We start from the raw sequence: 27955 nt of genomic DNA, 5'->3' as shown, positions 1-27955 counted from the left end.
TGTGTGTGTGTGTGTGTGTGTGTGTGTGTGTTTTAGAAGGTAGACTGGCTTGACTCTCAAGCCAGCTCTTTATCTACTATGCAACACTGCCCCTTGAGGTTGGTGGGAAAAATATGATTATCCTTGCTTATGCAAGGAGAATCTCAAAGATGTGACTTGCTCAAAGGCTCATGTGCAATAGTCAAAATAGTAGTTGAATTCAGCTTTTTGACCGTTACAATAACCTTCTGCCTCTTCTAAGTATGACATTTAACCTGGGCAACTGACTGGTACAGCGGATAGAGGACTATGTTTTCAATCACAAAGACATGAATTCTAATCGGGGCTCAGATACTTAGCAAGAATTTGATCTGGACTGCTCTTTCAGGATGTCTGCCTTAGTTTCCTCATTTGCAAAACGAAGATAATTATAGTTGTTGTGAAAATGAAATAAAATAAGATAATATTTGTAAAGTGTTTTGCTAACCTTAAAGAGCTGTATGAATGCTCATGGTTAGCTATTTTTATTAGCTCTTTGCGCTGCTTGTCTCATATGTTCAGTTGAACTAGGGATTTTGTTGAAAAGTAAGGAATAACTAATTAAAATGATAGTGAGACGTGTAGAGAAGAAAATCAGCACCAACCTTATAATTACTTATGATTTTATCTCTTTCATCTGCTTCATTCTTTTTTCCCTGTTCCTTCCTCTTTGGCTTCCTTAAATATACAGACCTCCCCCTGGAGTAGGACATTCTACACTCTCTCAGCCTCCACCCTTTCCATCTCCTGCTGGAGACATAGTAATTGGATAGGTTGTGGCAGCAGTGGCTACTGCTGTTGCTCCTGTCTGGCTTCTAGCTCTTCATAGACCCTGCTAATCAGTGCCAGGTTTATTCATTTTGGTCCCACTGCCAAAGAAACAATGGAGTTTGAAGAAGTCTGTTTAGGAGATTATTTGTCCCTTTTCAACAAAACACGCAAAAGCACTATGTGCTGTTCTTCAAAAAGATCAGCCTTCCACCAACCCCTCTCATGTCCAGATAAATACCTGTGCTTCAGCCACACAAAGAAAGCATGACTACCAAGGACTAGCATGATGTATCACAGACGTGGGATTGGGAACCCTAGATTTGTTCTAATGGGATAGATGAGTCTGGTGAATATCACATTTTCCCCTTTCCTTAAATTCACTTTATGGGGAACACACATTTTTAGTTGTCACTTTAATGGAAACATTTAAAATCTAAGTCTTTGAGTTGCCATCTACTATTATGCAAACCTGTTCAAAATAGTCACTGACAATAGAGAATGAGGATGTATTTGGTAAAGCCAAGAGTAAGTGAATAAAGATTTTTTTTAGATGAAGAGCAATCATTTCTTAAAGCTACAGTGTTTCTTCACAAGCATATGTCTTTCTAAAATAAAAACCCTCTGGCAGTAATTCCTCCCTTCAAAGTACATACATACATACATGTATACATATACATATACATATATATATATAGGTTTGAAAATACCAATATTCAAAATATATAATTTTCCAATATTTACATGTTCAGTAAAATCTCATTTAACATACACTAACTAGAGTTTTGAAATACTCTCACCTTTTAATTTGAAAACATTCATACTTTAGCCTAAATGCCTATTGCTTTAAGCACTGCATTCCCAAGTAAAAAAAGAGACTTCCAGACAATCCTGCAATCCTAGTAGTTTTATTTATAGCATTTTGTTTCCTGAGAAAAGACAGGAAAACTAAGTTACTGACTTTCCCTTTCTTTTGTCTGGCTCCTCCTCCGTCAGCAATCTGGGATTGCCTTTGGTGGAAAAAGGAGGAGGGGGGTTGGTACAGAACCCCAAAGGGGCTGGATTTGGAATCTCCTGCCAGGTGCCCCTGAGCGAATTGTCAGATCAGAGGGAGAAATTATGTCATTTTTTCAAAGGAATGAATTAAAAAGTGCTTCCTCGTGTGACTGATTGACAGAAAAGAGGGTATATAAAGGAAAGAGCTGCTGCCTAAAAGGCAGTAGGAGAAACTCCATCTATAACAGAGTGAATTCTGAACACTTGAAGTTTTGAGTTAGCTTTTCAAAAAAAGTTCAACTCTCATTCTTTCTGGATTTGAATCGGAGTATCAATTCTAATTAGAACATTTTAAAAATATCAGGTAAGTGAAAATTCTTAATCCACAATTTCTTCATTAAGAATTTTGCTGAGAATTATTTTATTTAAAAGAAAAGAAAAAGAATGTTGTGTAAACATGTAGTCTTTCCTGTGTGTATCTAGCCCTATGTAAGCAACTGCAGTGTTTTGGATTAAAAACAACAACAGCAAATTTTTCTGTCACATAACAAGGACCATGATAATTAAATATTTATTTAAAAGTTTTATTTGTAATGCTGCTTTTTTTTATGAGCTAGTATGTTAAAAGTCGTTTGAATGGTTTTCCTTCTTCCTTATTTCTTTTCTTATACCTGCTTGTGAACTCTGTATATTCTTGAAGATGCCAAAGTTTATATTTGTGAATAACTCTCACTTGCTGAAGTTTCTTTAAAGAGGAAAGGGACTATTAAGATGTGGTTAAAATGTTTTGCTGCAATTTGACAATCTCAAATTTCATTGAAAATTTTGCAAAACCTAGGAGAGATCACATTGCTACTAATTTGAAACCTGCTTAATTAATGAAAAAAAAAGACTTTAAATATATAGTTTTTGGAATGAGCAACTTCATTAAAATTCCAAGAAAATGTAACATTACCTCCTTCAAATTACTTGGTATGTAGATGTAATCATTTCCCAAAAATATTAGGGGAAATGTTAGTGTGTGTTTAAACTACAGCAAATAGTAAGTTGAATTTGGCTGTTAGCAGAACTGGAATCAAAATGATCCCCCCCCACCATGTATTCCAATGACTTTGTGTAGGGATAAATACAACTTAGTCATTATTTTGTCTCTATTAACTGAAGAACTCCCATTCTCAAATGGGAGATATTTTCCTCTTTAAGAATTTTAAAAATAAATATTTAATATTCTGCCACAAAAAACTTTGGAATTTGATTTACAAAATGTAAGCATGGACTAACAATATGAATTACTTTAGAATTGAAAGAACTCATAAGACTAATGGATATAGATATTTCACAATTCAGTCACTCAATACTGCTACTAAGTATTTTCTGGTCATATACATTTTTTAAAATGTTACAAATTTTTCTCCTTCCCACCCCTACATCCTGCACTCCTGCTTTAATGAGGTATAATTCCATTATTACATTTTTCAGATCTCATTTTACAGCTCAAATAATCACGATCACAGTCACAATCAAACAATTTTAATTATATTGTAAAGTTATTATTCTAAGTTAGTGGAGGAGCTGGGATTTTTGATTTGTAGGTATTGGATTTCTCCTCTTATTCAGTGCTTGATTCCCATGGCACAGGGGGGAAAGTATTAGCTCTAGAAAGACATATTCTTTGTATTGCATGTCTGATGTGACACTTTGGGTAAATTATTTAATCTACAAAGTCTCAGTTTCCTCCTACATAAAAGGAATTATTTCTCTGAGACTGGACCTCTGATATCATTTTCAACTCTAAAACTATGATCTCAAGAATAGGTCACCAAGACATGATGGTGCTGTTTTGGAGCCATATACTTTTTCCAGAATCAGGAATCTTGTTATCCTGACTTGGAGGATGCAGTTTTAAATAAGGGATAAATTGAAGACTATTGAGGCAGCATATACATGACAGCAGACATCTGGTTGAATAGTGAAAAATGCAGTAAAAGCATTCCAGATGTTTGGTCTATGCAGTGCCACCTAATCAGCATTTGAAAAGAGTTGGCTGCATGAATGAATTTTCTAATTTTCCTCTGAAACATTGTATAGATATAGCTTTAGGTACTTAGGTCAAAAAGGGGCATTTGAGGACATAAAGTTCATTCTTTTGTCTTCTTAAATGATTTTAATTAAATAATTTCTTAAAATAAATTAATATTTTCGTTTTTTTCTCTTTAAATGTTCCTAAATATTTTGAAGTAATAATACTAAGCCACTTTGGTATTATTAATGTTATAATAGATTGGATTTCATGTTCTAATTTCATTTAAAATAGAATGATATATAGACATGTCAAAGGACTGATCAAAGATCATGCCCGTTAGTAGCACAACTGGAATTGTCTCCTGACACCCCTAATTAGTCAGATGTGGTAATGATAAAAACACTAAGGCTGGATTTAGGGAAACCTAAGTTCAAATCTTGTCTCAGACACTTACTGGAGATGTAACCTTATGTAATTCATTTAACCTCTATTTGCCTCAATTTCTCCAACTGTAAAATAGGAATAATAAAAGCTTCTATTCTTCAAGTCTTGTTTTAAGAATCAAATGAGATATTTGTTAAGCACTTAACACAGTTTTTGGCCCATAGTAGACATTAAGTAAATGTTGTTTTAATTGCTGTCACTGGTAGTGGTGATGGGGAATATTTCTCTTTGAAATTGTCATTGTTAGAGAGATCCCAGCAGTGCAGGTACTCTTTTCACTGGTTCAAGTCATTGTCCATATATGTCTTTTTATCCTACGTAATTCTTGCCCATCCACTTCCGCTAGCCCTTTGTAGAGGAACTACTCAATCCCTTTCTCTGTGGTTTATATGATCTCATAGATATCAATACTATAATTAGACTTTCTATTGTAATCCTTTGCCCTCAATAAATGGCAAATCTATTTCCTTATTTGATCATACGTAACTTTGGTAACAATTTACTCATTTTGGTGGTAATTTGTTGACTGTAGGCAAGTCACTCTTCTGAGTTTCCATTTCCTTATCTATAAAATGAGGAAATGAGATGAAGTGGCCTCTAAGGTTCTTTTCATCTCAAGATCCAATGCTCTGACATAATTTATGTTCTTTCCACCATATTAGCTCAACGTTACTAAGAATTAAACTCACAAAAAGAAATTACAGTAAGTAAAATTTTCCAAATTTAAAAAATAAATCCTCCATATGTAAGGAGTGATGTCATTTCTCTAATATTTTCTATTCAATCATACTGAACAAAATTTGTATTTAATCTTATTTTTAAATTATTTATCATAACCACTTTACTTTAATGAAGTCTCCTTATAAAGGCACATTAACATTTCTCTTTAGATCATTTTGTCCAAATTGCTGCTTTACTGCTTGAAATATAGCACAGTGGGAACATTTTGATTTTGGAGTCTGAAGGACCTCAATTTCTTTCCTGATCCCAAATAACTCTATCACCTCAGGCCACTCATTTAATACTTCTAAGCCTTAATTTCCAGCTTCAATAAAATGGAAATAATAATCCATGTTTCCTAGTATATAGAGTTTGGGAATTGTAAAGCACTTAGAAAAAAAGGCCTTTATAAATGGAAAATAGCAAGATTATTTTAAATAATAGTTATCAATTTAAATTCAAGGTTACCATAATACCTATCACTCAGCTTCTCACATGACAATGCACATTTGATTTTATTTACATATAAGTATTCTAAAATGGTCAAGTGGCTAAAGAGCTCTGTGCATGGTGAAAGCTGTTTTTTTTTTTTTTTTTCTCCCTCTTGATTTATCCATAGGTGTGATGCTACAGGGAGGTAGGATGCTCTGGTGGCTGGTCCTCTTGGCTCTCTGGGCTTTTTCCAGTACTCAAGGTATGTCCTCATTAAACATATTAAACCTTAAGATGTAACCTAGATAAACATTGGGAACAAGCCCAAACAAAATAGTTTTTCAGAATATCTGGTACAATATAAATGCTGAGATAAAAAGATGATTGTAACATTTTTTCTATTAGTTCAATTATGATGTCACAGCATTAACTTTTTTGCTTGTAAATTTCAACAATAGCTTTAGGCTATTGATTAAAAGAAAAAAAAATGTATTATCTCCATTGTGTATAAAGTTCAACTATTGCCTAAAGCACTTTATGACCCTTACCATGGGCTATAATAAAGAAAATAAACAAATGGACCTTAGCTAAATAAAATGGTTCAAGCAAATAAAAAATAAACCAAAGAGCTCTTTTCTAAAAAATTCAGTTTAAATTAAGGAAGGGATATAAATGTATTTTTCTTTTCTTTCTGGGTAGATCAATTTTAGAGTTAACTAGTTTTATATAAAACATTTGTAATGGAAAGAAACAGGATAAAAGAGAAATTAAAGGAAAAAAAAAACCAGAGCGATTTCATTATATAGATATAAAGTCATCATAACTTATATGCTAATAATAAAAAATATGCAACCTTATATATATATATATTTTTCGATATGCTTTTCTCCTTCCACTGGTTAAAACCTTTGTTATTTGCCATTAATTTTTTTCAGATAGTGATGGAGAAGATGACACTTCCTTTGATCTATTTGAAATCAGTAATATAAATCGAAGGACAATTGGTGCCAAGCAATTGCGAGGACCTAACCCTAGTAGCCCAGCTTATCGTTTTATCAGATTTGATCACATTCCACCAGTGAAAGCTGAGATTCTCAAGAAGATGCTGAAGATCATGAGGCAAAATGAGGGTTTCTTCCTCACTGCTACTTTAAAGCAGGATAAACATTCACGGGGTACCCTCCTGGCTTTGGAGGGCCCTGGGAACTCTCACAGGCAGTTTGAGATTATATCAAATGGTCGGGCCAACACCCTGGACCTGATTTACTCAGGAGATAAGGGCCAGAATGTGATTTCTTTGGAGGATGTGGATCTGGCTGATTCCCATTGGAAAAACATCACTGTGCAACTGACAGGGGAGACATATAGCCTGTACGTGGGCTGTGATCTCATTGACAGCTTCATTCTGGAGGAGCCTTTCTATGAGCAGCTGCAGGCTGAAGATAGCAGAATGTATGTGGCCAAAGGCTCCATTCGAGAAAATCACTTCAGGGTATGTGTGCACTTACTTAGAGGGATAAAACAGGAAAATAGTGTATCTTTTAAAATATTCATACTGTTTGATGTCATCACTTTCTGTCAACGTGATAAAGGATGTATTCCTAAATAAAGAAGGTATACAAAATGACAATATACATTCCCACATTCAAATGACCGTCCTACAACTGCATTATACAGCTCCTATAAGACTAATAGTAATCCTTTTAAAAGATCAAACTATTTTCAATCTCACATATAGATGATGGCTTTGGGATTCTGAAAAATTAGTCCCATTCAGATTGTTTGATTCTGTAAGGTTATTTCCACTGTTTTCTGAAGTTACACTTGAATTTTGTTGTTGTTGTTGTTGTTATTTTCCCCCTGTTTTTTTTTTTTTTTTTTTTTTTTTTTTTGCTGAGGCAATTGGGATTAAGTGACTTGCCCAGGGTCACACAGCTAGAATGTATTCAGTGTTTAAGGCCAAATTTGAACTCAGGTCCTCCTGACTCAGCACTCAGGGCTCTTGCTCTATTCACTGACCCACCTAGCTACCCCTTTCCCCTTGTTTTTGAAGAGCTAAGGAAAGTAAACCATTAGCTATCCATGTCAATATAAAGACTAATTGTGAGAATTTATTTCAGTGCATATTTCAGTGCTCATTTAATTTGCTATGAGTATCTTTCCAAGCATAAGTGCTTGATGACACATAGTAGAATTTTAGTGACATTATTTTTTCCCAATGCTTTGGTCCTTGAAAATTTAATTATGATCAAAATTAGCTAATGACTTAAATGGTTCAATGCTAATTATTTTAATCTTATATTATTTTTAAAATAACTTAGTTGAATTTGATTAGTTGGACATATTACAATGGATGGCATACTCTACTTTATTACGCTACTGAAACCTAGTATTTTGCCCCTTTGGGATGCAATCTTCATAGATCTGTAGATCATCCTCTAAAGATTAATATGAACATTATTTCAAACAGTGGTTATTTCTGGGTTTGTCAGCATAATTCAGACAAAGAAATTTTAAAAACAAGAATACTGTTTTTTATTTATTTTTACCCTTGAATATCACTCTTTCAAAATTCTTTCCATTCCAGGTTTTTGTATGGATGGTCTTCCTCTCCTCATTTAGAAATACTTTTATGTCAAGTTCTTATTTTCAGATATTTATAACTGAAAACATTTGATGGTAAAGTCAGGATAGCCTTGAGTTCTGGTTGGAGTATTATAGAAGAGACATGAAGGATACTAGCCAACTATTGAGGGGAGAGAGTCTCATGTATGGCCTCCTTTATTGATCCTTGAGTCTACTTTTATTCTTCCTTCTTGGGCCTTTATTCTCCCTAAGTCCAACAGGATGCAGAGAACCTAATACCATGGAGCAGTGGAGTGCTATTTGTAAGAAGTAGTCCCTTTCTTCCAAGAAAAAGTGCTATTCATGCCAATGTCTGTGACAAAGTGCTCCCTACCCCAACCTTTATAAATTTCCAAAGGTATGAAAAATAATGTGATTTCATGTATTTTATCCTCATGTATCCTGAGGATAATTATATACAGAGTGGTCAAGTTTACTAGCTATAAATCATGAAAGAAAATAATTTTTATTTGTCCTTGATTATTTCAAAATATTTCCCCTCTTATGTTTTTATTTTCCTTTCTTACAGGGTTTCCTTCAAGATGTCCACTTAGTTTTTGAAACTTCTGTGGAAGATGTTCTTATCAAGAGAGGATGTGAGAGAAGCCAGACAGGTAGAGATGTTTTGTTTGATATTGCATTCCGCAAATCATTTCTGATAGCATTTTTAGTTAAATGTAGCTCTGGGGAAATTAATTAAAAACTACTAAATAAATTATCTTTTGTACATTTTGGATAAAGTACCCATCAATTGCAGATGTTGGCAGTGAAGTGATAAATCAATAGAGAGACTGACTTTGAATGGATTTTAAATGGTCCAAAAATCTTTTCCACCTTAAGTTTCCTTAAGCTATTTATTGCTGGTCTGTTAAAGTTGTGTTGAGTATATGTTACTTGTACAATATGGTCCTGTTAAAAAGTTAAATGAATATTATCAGCAGAAAGAAGTTTGTAGGGATTGCTTTCATTGCTGATTTATTTTTTCCCTTTATCATTCCTAATCAGTATTGACAGAACCAATCATGCTGACTCATTTCACCCCAGGAAAGAGAGAGCATGAATCTCCTACAAAAATTTTAACATGTGATCATATTGATCAAAATATTACATCCCTAAAATTCCAAATGAAGAAAGTTTAAATCAATGCTTCATAGAAACAAATTATAGTAATATACAAACCCCAATCACATATTGAATGTTAATTGTAGTCTAAATTTGGCATAGAGAACCATTAGGGAACTATTTGACTTCCTTGGTACGTGAACATACTTGTCTAAATCCACATCTTTCTATCTTCTCTCTTCCTTCCCGCCTTACCTTAATCCCTTCCTTCCTTCCTTTCTTTCTTCCTTCTTTTCTTTCTCCTTCCCTTTCTCCCTCCCTTCCTTTCTTCTCCCCTCCTTCCCTCTCTTGCTGCTTTCCTTCCCTCTTTCCCTTCTTCCCTTTCTCCCTCTCTCCTTTCTTCCTCCTTTGGTTCCTTCCTCCCTCAATCCCTTCATCCCTCTCTCTCTCTCTCTCCCCTATCTCCCTCTCCCTCTCTTTCATCTCCTCTTCCTCCTCCCTACTCCTCTTCCTCCTCTTTTTCCTCCTCCTCCTCTTCTTCCTCCTCCTCCTCCTCTTTCTTTTTTTCTTTCTCCTCCTCCTCCTCCTCCTCCTCCTCCTCCTCCTCCTTCTTCTTCTTCTTCTTCCCCCCTCTCTCTTCCCTCTGTTTCTCCTTCCTATCTATCTTTCTATCTATCTGTCTTTACCTTCTATCTGCCAGCCTTTGAGGCTGCTTTTTACTTTGTCATGGGAAATATTACCCATATTCCCTATAAATAGCAAAATAATAAATACAAATGAGTCTTATATTCTTTATGTCTTTGAGTTAATTGTATAACTGTGAAAATATAATATGTGATAATCTTTTATGAAAGCTTGATTGTTTCTTGTATTTTCATCACATAAACTCTTGATATATGTGAGTTTTTATAACAATTTTTGAAAAGGTAACTATTGATAACCTCTTAATTTATGTTTTCATAAGTAATATTTTCCCCATTCATTTGGTATCTACTTTTTAATATTATATTTAAATCATTCATTCAATTATTTCAAAATTGTGTTGTTTCCATCCTGGTTCCTGGTTTTATATTTACTTGTCTACTCCAGCTGATCTTTTCATCATGAATATACTTAGTGTTATTTCTATCTATCTAGAATATTTGGGACTGAGATGTGGTGGTTCCACACTAATTGCTGAAGAAAAAAAATTGTAATAGTACATTTATTTTTTTAGATGTATTCTTAGTGCCTTCAATTCTATTTTTTGCCACTATTACAATTAAAGAAAATCTCATAAGATTGAAGGCAATTGTATTTTTCTTTATTTCTTCATTTTCTTTATCATGTCCAAAGAATTTATCACCTAGTTTTCAGTGTTTTGACCATGAAGCTCTTTGTGCTGACCTAGGCTGTTTTTTTTTTTTTTTTTAAAGAAAGTAGACAGAGTATATTATTTGGATTATACTTGAAGACTTTCCAGAATAGTGGAATCTTAAAAATTCTAATTTATTTATTGTCATAGCTTTCAAGAGTTCAGGGTTACCTTTTTACAATGAGGTTTAAGGGTACAAGCTATACTTTATTTAATTTTATTTGCTTAAAATAAGTTTTTTTGAGTCATTAAAATCTAATTTTTAAATTGCATACTTCTTATAGATATTATATAGTTAGTTATATTACAGTGATACATAGTGTAGTTGTTATATTACTGTGACACACAACATATCTTGACACAAACCATCTTCTCAATCTGAAAAAAAAACATAATTACTAAAAATGCTAAAAAAAAACTATCAGTAAAAGATTTTTGATAAATTAAGATAGGATTAGAAGGAGGAGATCAAGAGTATTTATTTTCTCTGATTTTCAGAATTATTCTTTTCTTAATTATAAAATTATAAATATAAATTATACCTATTACATATAATAATATATAAAATTATAAAAATAGACATTTCTATATTGTGAAAATATGAACACAAGTGAGGCTAGCATTAGAAGACCTGGCTCATGTGGAAGTACAGAAGATTAAGATTAAGCATATTAAATATCATCTTGATTATGGTTGATTAGTCCTAAGCTGGGTTAGTGATTATTATAGGTGACTTTTCAAAAAGGATAACTTTTTGGTTAGTTGAAAAGCAATTTTACTTGGAATCAGGAGAATAAACCACACCATTTCCTTTCTGCTCTATGACTGCATTATTTTTAGTTAGTCTTCATAAATCATGTCCGAGGTAAGTGACATGAAATAATAGAGCCATGAAAACTTACATTTGGAAGGTGCCATAAAGGCCATTTATTCTGACCTCTCTTAACATTATGAATCCCCAGTGTAACACCATTACATTGTTATCAAAAGTAGTTTCATAACATTTGTGTAAAATAAGAATAATCAATGTGGCTATTGAGTTCTAAGCCTCTAATATACTTTATTTAAGTAGATCTTTTGTTACTTTTAGCTTGTAGTATGAGTAGAAAAGTTTGAGAGGTACAATTATTTAACAACAACAACAACAACAAAAAAACTATATTGAATTTGGAGGGAAAATTCTGAGATTCCTGGCTCTGCCCCTCAGTACCTGTATAAGTTTGAAAAAGTCAATTGAACATTGTGAATCTCAATTTTCTTATTTGTAAAATGTACTTCTGCCTTTCTGTTCTAAATCTATGATCCGATGAGTTGGGTAAGATTGTAGTAGTGAATGAATATAGGGTAGGATGCAAAATGATAAATGTTATAAAGTTCATGTCAATAATCATTTTTTTAGACCTCAGAATTTTTCTGGAAAACTTCTTCCACACTTCTTATATATGATTATTTCTAGTTCTCTGAATATGTGTGTCTATACACACACACACACACACACACACACACATTTATATGTAAATATATATGTGTGTCTATACACACATCATTATGGCAGCTGGATGGATCAGTGGAATACTGGGCTTAGAGTCAGCAAAAGCTGAATTCAAATTAGATTTCTGACACTTGTGATTTGTGAGACACTGAGTATGGCACTTCATACTGTTTGCCTCAGTTTCCTCATCTGTAAAATGAGTTGGAGAAGGAAATGGCAAACTACTCCAGTACCTTAGTCAGGTCGTGAATGTAGAACTAGACATGGTTGAAATGATTGAACAATAACACGTATTATGATATTGACTTGAAGACTTATTGCCTTGAACAAGTGAAGACATATTATCAAGATCTGAACATGCTATGTGTATACACACACACATATACTGTATATCTGTATTATACATACGCACACACATGCACATCATATATGTGATGTGTATATGTGTGCATATGTATAATACATTCATGTATAATATGCATATGAATGCAATGCACACATCATATATTTCTATATTTACTATTACTGTTATTTTTCTCTATTACTATTCATTTCTCTATTCGTCTTTCACTGTTTCTATCTATATTTACATACATACATACATATTGATAGATATAAATATAGATATATAGAACCAGAAATGTGATTTAATTGGTAAAATAAATTCCCACCTGTCTTTAGCAATGTAAATAAATCAGCACCTGATCTGCATCTTATAGTGTGAAAATTTCCTGGAATACTGAGCATTTAAGTGTCTTCCTCAGTGTCAAATAATTATTATACAGCATAAAGAAAACTTGAACTCAGGTCTTTCTGATTCCAAGGCTTTTCTTTATCTATTACACCTCATTAATTCTTACAAAAGTGTCAAAATTTGGTCAAAATCCATAATTCTTTCCTCTGACACTCTAACATATCATCTTTGGGGATCCTGGAAGGTGGTGGAAAAAAGCAGTGATCTTAAGAATTAAAAAATATGGATGCAAATTGAGATTCTGACTACTTGACATTGGATAAGTCACTTTACTTCTATGACAATTTCCTCATCTAGAAAATAATAGATTAGATTAGATAATCTCTATGTCACTTTTGTTCTGATTTTTTACCCTCTTTCCCCACATAATATATGTGTGTTTTTGCCTGTAATAATATATACCATATTAATGTGACATAATATATATGTATATATATGTATATATATACATATGTGTGTGTGTGTGTGTGTGTGTGCATGTGTGTGCATACATGTGTGTGTGTGTGTATGTGTGTATGTATTCAGATTTTTTTTGCTCCCTCTGGCATATACACATTCCTCCTCCCTACCTTCATATCACTTGTTATTCCTAGCAATGACCTAATTACAGCTCATTTGAGGTTCAAAACATGTCACTGATAATTAATAAAAAATGCTGAAGTTTAAATATATAATTAGGAGTATATGTATTGACTAGATCACACCCATTTCTAAAACATTAGATTGTGAGTCATTGATATCAAAACTGTGTTCTTAGATAAGTAATTGAGGCTCTTCCCCTCATATCTGACATGATTTCAAGCTTCTCTGACTCACCTGCAAGTTGGAGATCAGAGTCAATTCTCTTTCTATGCAAGGTGGCAGATGGCTTTGCAGAAGATTGGAGAAAGACAAAGTCAACTGATAATTTATTATCCTGAGAGAATACTATCCAGACAAGCCTCTACTCTTAAGGTGTAAAAAACCAGATTTTCATGTCTATATGCAACTCAAATGCTAAGGGAAAACCAATTGTTAAATTTCAAACATGAGGTTCTATCCCTTGGGAAATAGCAGAGGTTACAATCAGATGTGTTTATATAATAATATAATGTGACATAATATATATGTGTGTGGATGTGATTGTATGTATGTGTGTTTATTGTCTAGATTGAGGAAAGTGAAGGAGAAAATGCATGTTACATTTTGAATTAATATTTTTAGATGGAAATTCAACTTAAAAGTTTGTGGTTTATACATTTTTTTTTTTTTTTGGTGGGGGAGAGCCAGTTGTTAAAACTTTTACTAGCACACTGCTGCCTATATCCAACAATTGAAACAATCTGAGTAACTCTGAATTTAATATGGCCTGGTTTCTGTAATGTTTATAAGAAATAATAGTTTTTTTCTAATTTTAAAGGATAATATTTAATAAAAAATCTTTGTCTCCTTTCTTCATTATGAAGAATATTTGTAAGTGCCACAAAGGTTCATAACTGTGAGGATGGGATTAGTTTTTCTATATGAGTTTTAAATTCATCTTAGTGAATCTCTTTTGAAGGGGCTATGAAAGTGGGGAGGTATGTATTAAAATGCTTGTTCCATAAGGTAGTATGCCAATCCCTCTTGTGATGATAGATTTTTAATTTGCTCTTTTTAGTAGAAATATTAAAATAACCATCTGTATTATGGTTTATGCAAAGGCATATTAAAGGTGAATGATTCCACATGTTGAGAAAATTGCAACAGGTTTAAGAGAGCCAGTAGTGCACACAGAGAATAGAATTGTTTTAAGATCACCATCCATTTTTTGCCAAGAGGAAAGAGCATATAAAATTTTTGTTAAGATTTAATTTATTTGATTTTTGTTGATAGCTAAATTAGATACATTGAATCAAAGAATACCATTATGGAATCTGAATTGTTTATTCATTGTTATTACTATTAAGAAAGCACTTATTAAGCACCTATTATGTTTCATTAATTTCATTAATATTATCTAATTTGATCCTTATGAAAATCCTGAGAGGTAAGTACGTTATTTCAATTTTACGGTTAAGGAAATTGAGAAGGCAATTAAGTGACTTGCTCAGATCGCAATTATTGTGTCTAGAACTGGATTTGAACTCAGACCCTACTGATTCTAAACCCAGAACTCTAGGTACTGCTCCACCTGGAATTGGAATAATAACAATAATGAAAATGGTAATATTAAAAATGAAGTGGAAAATTGTCTTACCTTATATAATAAGGTGTAGTTTCATTTCTAAATGTTATAGTTTAAAATTCAGAAATCTATGTTTTTTTTTCATATAAATAAGCCAATTGAATACATGAAAGTCCAGAATTCAGAGTTCGTAGTCCTTTCTTACATGAGGGTGTCTCATGAGAAGCTGATTTATTGTTTAGGAAAATTAAGTTCTTCTCTCCCTGTTATGAGTTGAGGGTTACTGGGAAAGATCCTCTCTGCTTCTAAATCTTTTCTATCTAAACCTCACAATTAATTCCTTTGGGTGAAAATATTTCCTTTTCTTGGCATACTAATTTCAAATGCAAATTTAGCTGTGGGAGGAGCAACAAAGCATATATTAATCCTAAATCTTTTGGCGTGAGTCATTTTATAAGAGCTACATTCCTCTGCAACTGAAAACTAGATGGAAGAGAAGAATCCAGAGGGAGTAGGAGAGTTCCTGGCAATGGGGGAACAAGGAGAAATTATTTTGAAATAGGATGTGTCCTGGAAAAATATGGACTTGGAAATGATTTTAGGGCAACTGGTCATGGGGGTAGGGGTGGTTAGTAGAAAGACAAACTTTCATCAGTTATTAGCTTTGCCAAAAGAAGCCGTTGTCCTATAGATTAGTTTTTTATAAAAATCCCAGAAAAAATTTCACTTTCTTTGGCATTTTATCCATGCCATTAGAAGGAAGGAGTGTTTGAAAGAATGAGCTGTTACATTTCTGTCTATAAACAGATGGAAGGCAAATTGCTTTATCCCAAGCCAATGATCTGGTTTCTAGTTGACTTTGTCAGCAGGTGCCATGTTTCAAGAAACAAAATACTTATCTTTGTACCCTACTGGCAAACCACAGTGGATTCAAATAGCTTTTAATATTTGATTCACTGAGGGGTGCCAGTAGGATAAGCCAAGTTCTAAACTCAATATTCAGACACATGTATTTGCCTGATATGCATGTTACCATTGGACTGTAATGGAGTGTTTTGTGGGAAGTTGAGACAAGGACTTTGCCCACAGTATAATTACCTACCTATCAAAATACTTTAGAAAGGGAGAAGTAGGTGTGTAACTCTGCATGAAGGAAGATTTTGCTAATATTTAAATAAAGTAGAGACATTATCAGCTTAAATAATCTAAGTAAGTCAGTCTAGCATTTATGAAATATGTTTTATGATGGAAAATGGAGAATTATGATGAGACAATATTAAAATGGAAACTGCCTAACAAGCCTAAAGAGAAAACATTGCTGAATGGAGAGATCAATGGTTTAGTATGAAGAGCACTAAAATTGAAATAAATAGAGAACTGAGTTGAAATATTAGCTCTGACATTTACTAGTTGTATTATTATCAGCAAGTTATTCAAATTTTCTAAGCATCAGTTTTTTTTCATTTATCAAATAGGGATTAAAAACACTTATATTACCAACCTATAGTATATACAGGTGTATATACTCTCTCTCTCTCTCTCTCTCTCTCTCATATATATAGTACCTAATTCATTGAGGGCAGAATTAGATAGGTATGTACACACACACACACACACACACACACACAAATGTCAGTAATCTTTTATTTGGATTTTTATATTCTTCTATTATTTTATTTTATGTTCATCCAAGGAGTAAATATTATTTCTTGTCTCTCATGAATTCATTTTAAATAGGGAACTATTACTAATTGGTAAAAGTTCTAGACTTTAGAATATCCAAGAATGCTTGTACCAGTCAGTGATTACCTAATGTCTGAGAATATTTTTTTGTATTTGGGGATTATTGTTTATTGATCCATTTGGAACTATTGATCTTTCTATAGTCATTCTGCTTGGAAACATGCTCTAATTGCTAAGCACCTAGCTAATGTCTATATGGTGCTTAATGGTCATGGTATACCATATACACATTATCCAATATGGTGTGGACAAAGCAGGACAGATTGAGGAAACAGACTCAAAAGCAAGTAATTTACTTGAAATGATATGATTACATTAAAAGAAAAAAGAAAAAGAGAGGAGTTTCAATTCCTAAAACTCTGAATCCACGTCTAAAGTTTTTTGTGATACCATACATATTCTTATGTCTGTCAGGATTCTTTCTTATTGAAAGTCAGGAAGTTCACTATTCAAATGTTCTGCTTTAAACATTTTCTAGCAAAAACCATGAGTAACATTAAATTCAAATCAACTAAAGGCTAAAATTTTTTCTTAAAAGGAACCCTGAGTAAATAGAAAAGCATAATGCGAACTGTCTAGCAAAAGTGCCTTGGATATAGAAGATTCTTTAGAAGTTTTTGTTGAATTAAGTGTTTTTGAATCTAGAGAAATGGATTATAATTTAAAAAAGGCTCTGGAGATGCATAGAAATTATATGCTGAACATGAATGGATGAAGTAGTTTTAGAATTAAATAACATGAGCAAAATAATGGCATATAAAGATGAAATAGTACACATAAAATCTGGTTTGTGAGGTACTTGTAGTACAATAGTGATCTGGTATTGGTCTGAAGAATGAACAAATGAAGGATAAGGTATGTGCTTAGCATGTATCAGGCACTGTGCAAAATGTGTTGAGGATACAAATATTAAAACAAATACAGATCTTGCCTTCAAAAACTTTACAATCTAATGCAAGAGAAAACACCTAAAAAAGTAGTGAGAAGAAGGGGCATATTGGTTTAGAAATTTAGAAGAATGATGAGTGGAAAGATCTTGATTCATACATTTTCCCTAACACTTACTATCTGTGAGCCCTCAAGCATGTCACTTAACTTGTAAGTACAACTGTCAGATTTCCAATTAAAGGTTAGTTGTTAACCAACATTAGTGGAGGAAATCTTTGACCCTAGGAACTCCCTGTGAGGACAAAATCACAGATGGTTTGAACCAAAGAAAATGTAATATCTATAACCCAGTGATGAAAGAATGTAGTATTGAAAGGTAGGTCTGCATTTATGTTTGAGTTATGAGTAGGGCATTGTTTCTCCTGGGTGGGTGGGGAGGCAGGCATTAAAATTAAGATGTGAACCCAACCTGGACCCTTCATTTAGAGACTGACAGATTTGACAACCTGACTTGTCAAATTCCAGGCCAGAACTGTTGTATAAGTGCTGGGGCCCTTCATGGTCAGTATCAAAAAGCTCTAGGACTGAAGACCCAAATAGCACAGTCTTTGTCTGCAGGAAAAGAAAGGTCAAAATAAGCATTGTAAATGGATTTTATTTTTAATATATAATATTTTGTTTTCCTCAATAACATGTTAAAACATATTTAATATTTATTTCATTTTGAGTTCCAAATTCTGGCCCTCTCTTCTCTCCCTCCGTCCTGAGACAGTAAAGAGTTAGATAAAGATTATATATGTGCAATCATGTAAAATATTTCATATTAGTCATTTTGTCCAAGAAGGTTTGACTAAAAGAAAGAAAGTAAAAAATAACATGCTTCAGTCTGTATTCAGACAGTAAGTTCTTTGTTGGAGTCAGATAGTATATATGCTTCATCATTAGTCTTTTGGGATTTTCTTGGATCAATGTATTACTGAGAATAACTAAGTCATTTCCTCCTACAACATGACTGTTACTATGTAGAGTGTTCTCTTGGTTCTTTCTTTGCATCAGTTCATGCAAGTCTTTCCAAGTTTTTTCTGAAATTATCCTGCTTGTCATTTCTTATAGCACAATAATATTCCATCCCAATCATATAGCACAATTTGTTTAGACATTGCTCATGTGGTGGATATCTCTTAGATTTCAAATTCTTAGCCACCACAAAAAAGCTGATGTAAGTAGTAAATTAATATTAATAAGAATATGTAATCCACACACAAAGTTAAGGGAGAAAGTCTGGCTTCTTTAAATAGAGGAAGTAGTGGTACATGTGCTTTGTTTCAAGAAATTTAACCTAAAATAATCAACCAATAAACATTTATTAAATTCTTATTATGTGCCAGGAATCAACCTATGCTAAAGATACAAAGACATCATTACATAGTCCTTGTTCTTAAGATCATACATTCTATGAAGGAAGTCTTTGTGTGTGTGTGTGTGTGTGTGTGTGTGTGTGTGTGTGTTTTTAAGAAGTAAATATAAATTATATTGATGGGTAGAGGTTATGGCTACAAAGATCAGGAAAAATCACTGGGATACATGAAATTATAGCAAAAAAGGGAAGGAGAATAGATTACAGTAAAGGTTTCTCAAATATGAGACAAACCTGAAATGTACTAGATGAAAGAATTATGAGGAAGAATATTTGGTGATAGAAAAGAGAGGAAAGTGAAGTTATAAGTGATCAGCAGAACAAGAGTGTATGCAGGGATATTTTAGAATTGGAATTGGGAATAAGAGGCATTCAGAATCAGGGAAGGAACAAGAGGAAGACATGTCAGCATCAGTGTGAATGAATGTTATACTTCATGTAAAATTTGATTATGTTTGTAAAGTTGCAAATGTAAATGTTCCTAGAATACTAAATATTTTCTCTTCAAAAATGAAAGCTTTATTTTGTCAGTGAACTATCTTTACGTGGTAAGTTGAGTTTTGTGGAATGGAATTGGACTCCCTTGTGAAAAAAGAAAAGTTGTAATTAGAAACAGCTGATTTTCAACTCCTCTCTGCTGTTGTGGGTAAAATTTAGCATCAGATCATTCCAAAAACAGATGCCACTCAACTCCACCTTTGGGGTCAGCATGTAATTCCCTGAACAAGCTATAATCAGAGGTCCAATGTTACCCATGCAACTATTCTTTGTACTCTTCTCCTGCAGCTGAAATGAACACCATCAATGAGAGCACAGAGATACTCCATCTTAGCCCAACCATAGAGAAAAAAACAGAAGTCTGTGAGCGTTCCTGTGAAGAACTAGGCAGCATGATCAATGAAATATCGGGGCTACACAGCCTAGTCAACAGCCTCAGAGAAAATCTAAATAAAGTGGTAAGTTCCTGTATGATTAAGCTGGAACAGAGAAGTATATTTTAAAGTGAGAGGATCAGAGTCAAATCTTACTTCTAGTGTTTATTCCTTGTGAAATCTTATCAAGGACTTCTAATTCATAGGTCTCAGGTTTCTTATTTATACAATTAGGGAGCTTGAGTTAGATGGACTATGAAGCTTTTAGCTCATTTGATTATAGATTAGTATTTCTCTAAGTATAGCTGAAGGAAGACAATGTGTGTGGCTGAGGTATAGCTGTTGCTTCTTCTTTGTAGGACAGAAAAGTCTCATCATGAGGTAGCATTTATGTCCAAGTTGAAATAGTTTCTCTAGAAATTCTATATTGGGTATTTGGCAGATGGTTGTTCAAAGAGTTCTGTTTGTTTGTTTGAGTACCATTTGATGTATGAGTCCATTGACAAGAGAATAGAACATGAAAAGATTTGCAAATTTTCGAAAATTCCATCTGTCATATGTCCAGATGGAGTCTCTGTTTTAAAGAATATATGGCATTTGTAGGAGATGTGGCAACATTCTTTGGTTTACTGGTTGATTATCTGGAACCTGAGTTGGACGAAGAAGGGAAGTGAGAAAAATATGCCAATAAGGAAAAATTATAGCTCTTTATAAGAGATAAAAAGCAGTAGAATCTAGATTTAAATTCAAATATGATGAATGCTACAAGTTTACTTTTGCACAGTAACAGAGACTACAATATTAATGGGAAGATAATAATGGTGAACAAAACCAGAGATAGACCATCTAGGTCTGGTTATTTTTGGGGAAAAGAAGGGGAAGGGAAACATCTGTGAAAACTATGTGGCTGGGAAAATATTGTTTCATGACCTAAGAAATGTCCTGTGTTCAAATTCTAAATTAGAATTATACAGGCTTCTCTCTGAAACAATCCTTTTTTATGTACAATATTTTTTAATTCAAGCTGTTTATTTTCAGAACATGTATAAAGATCAATTTTAACATTCAACTTTGCAAAACCTTTCTTCCAAAAGTTTCTTTTCTTTCCCCATCCTCCCTAGAGAGCAAGTAATCTAATATATTAAACATGTGCAATTCATCTATACATATTTCCACAGTTATTATGATACACAAGAAAAACCAGATCAAAAAGGAAAAAATGAGAAAGAAAATAAAATTCAAAGAAATTACAATTAAAAAGGTGAAAATACTATGTTGTGATCCCACTCGGTCTCCATAGTTCTCTCTCTAGGGGCGGATGGCTTTCTACATCACAAATCCATTGGAACTGGCATTATTGTTGAAAAGAGTCATGTCCATCAGAATTGGTCATCATATAATCTTGTTGTTGCTGAGTACAAAGTTCTGCTGGTTGTATCTAAGACAATCCTTACTATTTCTTGCTATAGTTTTGTAGAATTAGCAAGTGGATGAGTTATCAGTCTTTTTTTTTTTTTTTGTAATTCTGGCTGTCTAGAGTATATAATTGCGAGATAAAGTAGGGGGTCATGAAAAAGAATGATGCTAGGGCTATTTTGAGGTGGAAATATTAAGCTGGCTTTCTTGTAGCACCAAGCACCTCAAGGACAAGTCCTACAATCATTACTTTCTCCCATTATTTAGAGAGTATTTAAATTTTCCATTTGAGAAATTCATTTACTTTAAAGCTAAACTTGGCCTAAGGAATCAGAAACTATATAACTTCCAATTCTAATATCTTGCTTTCTTTATTAGTGGAATGGCTTTTGGACCTCTCTGAATCTATCTGAAGGAAGTATCTGTCAGGAATAGTTAAAAGTAGAAATATAATCTCATTAGACTAGAAAGCATGGATCATTCTGTACCAAAGCCAAGTAAAAGTTTGACAGTGTTTGCTTGATGCATGTAGGTTGGGATCAATCCACAAAGCACAATGTTTCCTCCCCTCTAATATATTCTTATATCAAGAGTTGTCTTTAAGGGGGCATGCATTTAAAGCAGGCTAGTCAGGCAGATAGCTCTAGGATAGAGGGTATTTGCACTCTTTTGCCTTGATGATGTTGGTGTTGGTAGGAGGTTGGCAAATATTTTTTTCTTTTGTTGTTAGCACAAGTTATAAGAGCTACTTCTGTCTATTCTTTCCCACTGTTTTTTGAAATCTTAGTCCAGTGGCAATGGGCAAGGGTGGCTGCCTTCATTTGTTTGACTCATCAGTCAAACCCATGAGTAATTGGGTAGAAAAAGGGAAACAGTTCAGCCTATTGTAAAATCAGCAGAACATCAAGAGATGAAGTGGGTAAAAATAGAAACTGCCTGTATAGTCTTAGTTTGTGGTTAGTAAAATACTTAAGGCTGATGTTAGGTAGTAATAGTATTAGCAGCTGTAGTAGTAGAAGATCCAGAAGTAGTAGTAAATTAGTACTAATAATATTAAGCAGTGGGAGTAATAGCAGTCATAGTTGTAGAAGTTGAAATTGTAGTAGTAGCAGTACAATAGTACTAGCAATATTAAGTAGAAGTAGTAGTAAATAGTAGTAGTATTAGACATAATTTTACAAATGGTTGAATAATAGTAATATTAAGTAGTAAAAGTAGTAGTAAATTGTAGTTGTAAAAAGTAGCAGCAGTAGTAGAAATAGTTGCAATGGTAAAATAGAAGTGATAATATTAAGGTAGTATAAGTGTTGATAAGTAATAGTAGCACAGTAGTAGTAGCAGTAAAAGGAGTAGTAGTAGAAATACTTTAGTAGTAGTAACTGCCATCGAAGAATATTAGTACTATTAAGCAGTAGAAGTAGCATTAAGTAGTTTAGTGCTAGTAGTAGTAATAGTAGTAGTAGCAGTATTAGCAATAATAAAAGTAATTGTTGTAGTGGTAATAGCAGTAACTATTTATATAGCGCTTTGTATTTCTTCAACTTTCATTATTTTCCATCCTTACTAACCCCAAAACATCTATCACAAAGTAGTATAGATATGCTTTATGTTTCTTAATAATAATGTTACAGTAGCTAATATAATGCTTCAAGGTTTTCAAAGGCTTACTTTATGTCCATTATTATTTCATTTGAATTTATTTCAAGGAAGAAATATTTAACAGAAACCAGAAAGTTAACATTAAGATGTCTTAATACTGACTTGGAATTGAACTTGGATTTGGATTTCATGTGTGTTGGGTGGTGTCTTTACTTTTCTAGACAAATGATAATCAAGTTCTCTGGGAACTCGTTGGTGTCCCTCTAAAGGTGAGGAACCAGACAGCATGTTGGCAGGATGGCCGTTTCTTCCAAGATAATGAGACCTGGGTAGTGGATAGCTGTACTAAATGTACTTGCAAGGTGAGAATTTGGAAGCATTTCTCTGTATGAGAAGGGGGAAAAAGGGGTGGGGAGAGAGAGAGAGAGAGAGAGAGAGAGAGAGAGAGAGAGAGAAAGAGAGAGAGAGAGAGAGTGTTTGTGACTGATTTATATATTCATGCTCCTTTTTTTTGGTCAATAAGGAGGATAAAATTAACTGGAGAAAATGATTTTGCTTCTTGCTGCCTATCAATTTTAGAGTTAGAATTCCAGAGAGGTAGGCACTTTTGTATCTCCTTCAGAAGTGACTAGTAGATATAGTTTTCTTACCTCCCTCACTCCCTCCTTTCCTCCCTTCCTCCCTTCCTTCCTTTTTTCTTCCTTCCTTCCTTCCTTCCTCCCTCCCTCCCTCTCTTTCTTCCTCTCTTCCTTCCTTCTTTCCTTCCTCCCTTTTTTCCTTCCTTCCTTCCTTCCTTCCTTCCTTCCTTCCTTCCTTCCTTCCTTCCTTCCTTCCTTCCTTCCTTCCTTCCTTCCTCCTTTCCTCCCTCCCTCTCTTCACTGTTGCTATTCTGCAAAGGTTGTATTGTCAGTGTTTTATAAAGAGCTTTAACTACAGAAATTAATGAAATAATTTTCTCTGTAGAAATTTAAAACAGTTTGCAGCCAAATCACCTGCCCAGCAGTAACTTGTGCCAATCCATCCTTTGTTGAAGGTGAATGTTGTCCATCCTGCTCCCCTTGTAAGTACAACTACAAATGGGAAGAATCAATTTTATGCAAATTAAGGGCAGCTAATTGCACAGTGGACAGATGCCTGACCTGGAGTTAAGATGATCTGACTTCAATTTGATCTCAGATACGTTAGCTATGTGACCCTTGAGAAAGCATTTAACTTTTTTCTTCTTTCTGCATCTGCAAAATAACACAAAACAAGTGAAGAGTTAGATATTATTGAATGACCAAACATTAATGAAATGTGCTGAGCACTTTATAAATCTTTTTTTATTTGATTCTCAAAACAATTTGATGATAGTGGCCAATATTATCCCCATTTTACAATTGGGAATATACTATTTCTCAAGATTATTGTGAAGATAAAATGAGATAATATTTATTTGTAAATATGTCTGAAGTATTTTAAAATCTTAAAAATCTGTATAAATGCCAGCTGCTATTGCTGCTATTGCTACTACTACTATTATTCTTCCTCTTCCTATTAGTGTATATATATATATGTAATTGAAGGTAATAAATTGGTGTGGAAGAAAGAATGAGGAAAGTAAATGCAAAAAAAAAACACAAATAGAAAATTCAATCTTTTTTAGGGACTAGTTATGCTTTTTAAAAGACATTAAATATTATTTTTCATCAAGATGCCTTGAAATGCCGCAAAATTAATGCTTACATGAAGAGAATAATACTATGAATTATACCAATTCATATTTATATAGCCATTAGCATGCCTGGGGCATGGACATGGGGACTTGACCAGTAAGTAGTGGATCCAAGTTTCAAACTGATGTCTATTCTCACTATAATATGTTACTATGAGTGATATTTTCTAGGAAAATGTTCTACTTTTTCACTGCTTTTTAAAAAAATGTTTCTTTTGATTGGCAATTAAAAGAATAAGGAATGACATAGGGACAAAGTTTTCCTCTGTCATGATATTATTGAGAATCTTTTTTTTTTTTTTTTTTTTTCACCTTTCTCCCCAAGTCTCCTCTGTTGGGCATTCTTTTGTGTTCTCACTGCTTTTTATATTCCATTACTAGAATATCCCAGCCCTTGAGATTTTATCTCTGATATTTGGGTCAGGGTTGAAGACTTTCCCTTGGTGGGATTTTAATATTGTGACCTGCTATCAGTAACACAGATGTGAAGTCTCTGATTTCAGAGTCAGTATTCTTTCCACTGTAACCACCTACGATCTTTGGTTTTTATTGTTCCTAGGATGGTTTCTATATAGGATGGCATACTTGCTAGAAAGGGGAGCAAATGTTTTATTTCATTAGATGATAGACAGTGTCTGGTAAATGTTTAACAGCTAGGTCTTTGAAAGAAAATGCATACATGACACATTTAAATTGTAATATATATATATACATATATATGTATATATATGTACACATTTATATATATATGTATATATATATACATATATATATAATTAGCATTCTTTCCATCATTTCAAAAATCTAGATAATTAACAAAAAAATAAATCAAGCTCTGATTTGTGGCATTGATCATTTTCCACCCACATTGAAAATTTATCAACTGTCTTCTGTGAGCTAACTCTGGTTCACTTCTGAATCTAAAAACATTTTTAAAAAAATCATTATTGTTCAATTTAGTTTTGATATTAAAAACTTCCATTAAATATGAGACACTATATCATTTCTATACCTAAATGATCCAAATATCTATGAAGGTGGGGCCTGGACTTCAGAATATTTTATTTTCTCTGTCACCTAGTCAATGATAATGAAGAAGGCTGGTCCCCATGGGCTGAATGGACAGAATGCTCTGTCACATGTGGTTCAGGAACACAACAGAGAGGACGCTCCTGTGATGTCACCAGCAACACATGTCTAGGACCCTCTATCCAGACAAGAATGTGTAGCCTTGGCAAATGTGACAACCGAAGTAAGTGATGGAAGTTCTATTGTTGCAAAGTCCCTGTTTCCTTTAGTGCTATAAGCTGGTATGTCAACAAATTCAGACCATTCAATTTTGAGCTTGTTGGTATACTTGTAACTTTTTTTGTTATAGAAATGACGTGCCTTCTAATTGCTTAGTTTCTGATTGCTTATTATAGTTACCCTCCACTGTTATAGAAATTTTTTCCACATTAAGTCCTAGAATGTTCAAATTTAGAAGGTTAAACTATTTCTTATTCTCATTTTAGATAATGTTTTACTTCTTTTCTGGATTCCATCTTTGAAATATCACTGTTAACCAGTCAAACATCTGGATTTGGGTTAGGTCCTCTGGGTGAACTTTAGTTATTCCTTCCTGTTTTCAGCAATGTAGGATTTTAATCTCCTTCTGCTATGTTTTTGCATCTGTTAGAACGGCAAGATGGTGGCTGGAGTCACTGGTCACCTTGGTCTTCCTGCTCTGTAACCTGTGGATTGGGGAACATCACTCGTATTCGTCTCTGTAATTCTCCTGTCCCACAGCTGGGAGGAAAGAATTGTAAAGGAAGTGGACGTGAGACAAAAGAATGTGAGAAGTCCCCATGTCCAAGTAAGTCTGTATGAACAGTAGCACCCTACTGGGTCTGCTTGTATGTATTACTACTAGTTGAAGGATTGCTATGGTCACAAGCTGATAGAAAGAAGATATTTGTTGCCAGAGTCTGTTTTCAAAACTAGCCCAGCTTGAATAAAATAAGCACTGGAAACATTTTCATTAAAATAGAAAATGCTGTATAACTATCTTGGCATAGCCTACTTTTGAAATTTGGCCTTTCAGATTGAAACTGATTGCCTGGGTTCAAAATTGAACTTATATGGTTTAACTCTGACTTCATTTGTCTTTTGTGAAGATTTCTGTATAAAATTAAAACAAACCAAACCAAACCAAAATAAAAATCTCTCAAACTGTAAATTTTTATAGTAGTAAATTCATAAAGTAATAGATGGCTTAAAGTTATGTAGCATAAAAACACAAACAATCCCAAAACTATTTTTCCCTTTTTCTTTTTTCTCAATTACATTGTAAGGAGTGGGGATTGTAAAAGACAGGATTACTCTGATCAGATTTGCCCAACTTCAAGAAGATCTATTTGATAAAAGGTGAAATATGATTGAGAAAATAGATCACTCTTATTTTATTTATAGAAGAAATTTTCCTTTGCAAAATGTCAAATTGCAGTCTTTCTTTAAATGAACAAATCACTAGAGTTGTCTAGAAGAGCTAAGTTCAGAGCCTGTCTTTCTTATTACCTGTTTTATCTTGAGAAAGTCACCTCATATTTGTGTGCACTTGGTTTTCTCATCTGTAAAATAGGTTAGATGTAAAATGAATTGCTTGACCTCTGAAGTACCTTCTGGCTTTATATTTGAGGTCCTTTGAGCATATATGAAATAAACTAAATTGATAATATGAAAGTTCTTTATAAAACTTGAAAAGTTCAAAATAAAGTAAAAATAATTATCTTAAATATTACTATTTTTAAAAACTCTATAAACTTCACCTCAGAATCATAGAATATTGCTACTGACTGGATTTAAACTCTCTATTAGTGATCATCCCAGCCTTTGCTTGAAGATCCTAGGATATTCTGGTCATCTCATTATACCTTTTTTGTTGCTAGGTCATTCAATTGTGTCTATCCTTAGTGACCCCATGGTTCGTAGCATGATAGACTGTTCTGTCCTTCATTATCTCTCAAAATCTGTCCACGCTTATGTTCTTTGTTTCCATGATGCCATTAATCATATCTTCTGCAGTCACCTTTTCCTTTTGTCTTCAATCTTTCTCATTATCAGAGTCTTTTCCAGTGAGTCCTGCCTTCTCATTTACATATTTGTGGTGTTTTTACTTCATTAGAGTCAAAAGAATCCTCTCTACTTCTTTTCATTTGTATTGGCCTAGAGTATCTAATAGTTCTTTCATAAGACAGGCCTTCAAATACTTAAATAAAGTTATCATATCCATGTTTTGCTAATTAGTATCAAACTCAAAATAGAATCAATTCTAAATTCCCCAGAAAGTTAATTACACATTTATGCAGTCCTTTTAAGTTCATAAAGAACTTTTCTGATAATTCTGAAAGACAGGTTAAATTAGTAGTAGTATAATCATTTTACAGATATGGAAACAGTCTTAACAGGTTAAGCAAAATATGCATGATCATAC

General features: G+C 33.4%; 1 protein-coding gene across 1 annotated transcript in view; it reads left to right on the top strand.

Moving 5' to 3' along the window:
* The first annotated feature begins 5592 nt into the window (after positions 1–5592).
* Positions 5593–27955, top strand: part of THBS2 (thrombospondin 2) — a 45867-nt gene continuing 23504 nt past the window's right edge. Inside the window, exons 1-8 of the mRNA XM_051998155.1 lie at positions 5593–5663; positions 6337–6893; positions 8556–8640; positions 19669–19838; positions 22991–23131; positions 23733–23829; positions 25565–25735; positions 26162–26338. Of these exons, the coding sequence (XP_051854115.1) occupies positions 5594–5663; positions 6337–6893; positions 8556–8640; positions 19669–19838; positions 22991–23131; positions 23733–23829; positions 25565–25735; positions 26162–26338 (1468 nt within the window). The 5' untranslated portion in view covers position 5593. The remainder of the gene's footprint in view (positions 5664–6336; positions 6894–8555; positions 8641–19668; positions 19839–22990; positions 23132–23732; positions 23830–25564; positions 25736–26161; positions 26339–27955) is intronic.

This window comes from Antechinus flavipes, chromosome 4 (assembly GCF_016432865.1).
Source record: "Antechinus flavipes isolate AdamAnt ecotype Samford, QLD, Australia chromosome 4, AdamAnt_v2, whole genome shotgun sequence".
NCBI classification, from domain to species: domain Eukaryota; kingdom Metazoa; phylum Chordata; class Mammalia; order Dasyuromorphia; family Dasyuridae; genus Antechinus; species Antechinus flavipes.
Note: the sequence above shows the minus strand (reverse complement) of the source record. Positions and strands in the feature narration are given on the sequence as shown.